The sequence below is a fragment of the Podarcis vaucheri genome (genome assembly GCF_965113315.1).
Source record: "Podarcis vaucheri genome assembly, chromosome: Z".
Lineage (NCBI taxonomy): Eukaryota > Metazoa > Chordata > Lepidosauria > Squamata > Lacertidae > Podarcis > Podarcis vaucheri.
Genome location: NC_138758.1, coordinates 39,030,094 through 39,033,533, shown reverse-complemented (window position 1 = coordinate 39,033,533; position 3,440 = coordinate 39,030,094). Strand labels below are relative to the sequence as shown.

At 38.2% G+C, this 3,440-nt stretch overlaps 1 protein-coding gene across 1 annotated transcript in view; it reads right to left on the bottom strand.

Moving 5' to 3' along the window:
* Positions 1-252: 252 nt before the first annotated feature.
* The window catches only part of LOC309524268 (FK506-binding protein 15-like), a gene marked incomplete at its 3' end in the record, with an annotated part of 25,356 nt that continues 22,168 nt past the window's right edge, over positions 253-3,440 (bottom strand). The window contains exon 17 of the mRNA XM_082208723.1: positions 253-273. Within this exon, the coding sequence (XP_082064849.1) occupies positions 253-273 (21 nt within the window). The remainder of the gene's footprint in view (positions 274-3,440) is intronic.

Below are 3,440 nucleotides of genomic sequence, written 5' to 3'. Positions count from 1 at the left end.
TTAGAGGAATAGAAGCTAGATATTCAGAACACAAGGGAAGATTAATAGTTAATAATGTTTTAAGTGAAAATTTTGAAATAACAAAAGGAATAAGACAGGGATGCCCGTTGTCACCCTTATTATTTATAACGGCCCTAGAGGTCCTGACAAAGAATTTTAAAGTGAATGAAAGTGTAAAAGGAATTAAAGTTGGTTCCAGAGAATATAAATTAAAAGGCTTTTTCTGATGACCTTGTATTAACATTAGAACCCTTATCCAGTGTACCGGAAGCACTGGAGAGGATGGAAGAATTTGGGCAATTAGCTGGTTTTAGACTTAAAGACAAAATGAAAATGTTAGTTAAAAATTTAGATAGAGATAAGATAGAAGAGTTGCAACACAAGACTGAAATATCGATTGTTAAAAAGGTGAAATATTTGGGAATACGGTAAACTGAAAAAAATATTAATTTGTTTAAGAATAATTACATACCTATTTGGAATGGAGTGAAGAGAGATTTAGAAGTGTGGGGAAGGATGAAACTATCCCTTTGGGGAAGAATATTGGTTATAAAGATGAATGTGTTACCTAAAATGTTTTTATTTCAAACAATCCCAGTGATCAGCTGGGTAGGACAATTCAGGGAGTGGCAAAAAATAATATCAAAATTTTTCTGGCAAGGGAAGAAACGAAGAATTAAATATAAATTATATAAAGGAAAGAGGCGGATTCTTGTTGCCAGACCTGAAGATATATTATGAAGCGTCCTGCCTATGCTGGTTGAGAGATTGAATTCTATAACAGAATACAGATTTGTTAGATTTAGAATGATATGATAACAGATATGGTTGGCATGCTTATTTATGGTATGATAAAGTTAAAGTACATAGAGGATTCCTGAACTACATGATAAGAAAATCAATTTATGAGGTATGGAATAGATATAAAAGCTTGTGGGAACGGAAAACTCCTTGGTGGCTCTCACCGGTAGAAGCAATATCAGTAAAGAGATTACCGTATTTTTCGCTCCATAGGGCGCACCGGACCATAGGGCGCACCTAGTTTTGGGAGGAGGAAAACAAGAAAAATTATTCTGAATCCCAGAAGCCAGAACAGCAAGAGGGATCTGGCTTCTGGGATACCGTGTGGCTGTTCTGGCTTCTGGGATAACCGCGCCAAGCCTCTTCAGGGCAGCGGGATGAAGGCTCCCCCTGCACGAAGATGCCGCGCAGGGCTAAGGCAGAAGCCAGGACAAGCGCGTCGCTGAAGAGGTGCTGCCCCTTCAGCAAAGCTGGAGAAGGAACAGAAGGAGACCCTTCTCTTCCTCCTCTGGCTTCCAGGACGCTGTGAAGCTGGAGGAGGAACAGAAGGATTCCCTTCTCTTCCTCCATCGGCTTCCAGGTCAGGCGCATCACCGCGAAGCCAAGGAGCCTGCATTCGCTCCATAGGACGTACACACATTTCCCCTTCATTTTTGGAGAGGAAAATGTGCATCCTCTAGAGCGAAAAATACGGTAAATATGAAAGGAAAGTGGGCCACATATAGTGATTTATTGATAGAAGTAGACAATAAGCTAAAATTAAAAACATTTGATGAAATAAAAGATTTAATGACAGATTGGTTGCAATATCACCAGGTAAATGATGTATTTAATGAGGATAAAAAGAATATGGGCTTTGAAACGATAAGATTCGAGCTGGAAACAGAGTTGCTGGATGATTGTCGAAAATGTATAAATTATTATTAGAATGGCATACTAAAGATGAAGAAGTTAAAGTGGTTATGATACAATGGGCTAAAGATTCAAATATATAAAAGGATGTCATATAGAGGAGGGAGAAAGGTTGTTTTCTGCTGCTCCAGAGAAGCGGACACGGAGCAATGGATCCAAACTACAAGAAAGAAGATTCCACCTAAACATTAGGAAGAACTTCCTGACAGTAAGAGCTGTTCGACAGTGGAATTTGCTGCCAAGGAGTGTGGTGGAGTCTCCTACTTTGGAGGTATTTAAGCAGAGGCTTGACAACCATATGTCAGGAGTGCTCTGATGGTGTTTCCTGCTTGGCGGGGGGTTGGACTCGATGGCCCTTGTGGTCTATTCCAACTCTATGATTCTATGATTCTATGATTTTGGTTATACAGTAGTACCTCGGGTTAAGAACTTAATTTGTTCTGGAGGTCTGTTCTTAACCTGAAACTGTTCTTAACCTGAAGCACCACTTTAGCCGCCGTGCCACCGCCACGTGATTTTTGTTCTCATCCTGAAGTAAAGTTCTTAACCTGAGGTACTATTTCTGGGTTAGCGGAGTCTGTAACACGAAGCATCTGTAACCTGAAGCGTCAGGTTCAGTGTAACCCAAGGTACCACTGTAATATTCAATTAGAATGATGGGAAAGGTTATGGAATGAAGGAATTAAATTTACTGCCTGTAGTGCATTAAAAGATAATGGGTTGAAAATGATGTATAGATGGTATTTGACACCAATTAAGCTTTCTAAAATGTATTTTTAAAAATAAGGAATGTTGGAAATGTAAAGAAAAGGAAGGGAATTTCTATCATATGTGGTGGACATGTAGTAAGGTGAAAGCTTTCTGGGAAATGTATATAAAGAGTTAAAGAAAATGTATAAAAATACATTTGTTAAAAAATCAGAAGCATTCTTGTAGGGTACAGTAGGCAAGGAAATTCCAAAAAAAGATCAAAAATTGTTTATGTATGCAACAACGGCAGCAAGGACTCTTTTAACCCAAAAATGGAAACAACAAGAAATACCAATGTTAGAAGAGTGGCAGATGAAGATGATGGAATATGCAGAATTGGCAAAGCTGACCGGGAAAATCCAAAACCAGTGTGATCAAGCTTTCCAAAAAGACTGGAGTAAATTTATACAATATTTGAAGGACAATTGTAAACAATTAACAACACTAGTAGGGCTGATATAAAAAGACTTGTAATGACAATGATTATTACCTTTTTATATTTATTTAAAATTTCTGATAATTAGAATAAGTGAAATGTAAATAGGAAGAGGTACAAATGCTATGTCTTAGAAATGAATTATGAAAACCATGAGGCGGGAGGGAAGTCGATTAACTGATATGAGCAAATAGTAAGGATAATAAATAAGGATGTATTTAAATATTATAAAATGGAAACTTAATAAAATATTGCAAAAAGAAAATAACCTAAATGGAACACCAAAAAGCTGTTATATCCAAGTGGTGATGGTTGGTGTCCATTTGGGATTGGTAGGGCAGAAGGCAGGGAGCCCAAGATAGGTGGTGCCAGAGAGCCACGGACTGGCAGAGCCATTCTAGTTTTAGTCTAGCCCCATTTGGAGGCCACCACGTTAGGGAAGGAAGGCTGGGCTTATGTTTTGTCCACATCTGTTTGTTTTCTTCTTTTTGTGACGTTTCTTATAACTTTCTCTTCTCTTTCTCATTCCACATGCTGTCAT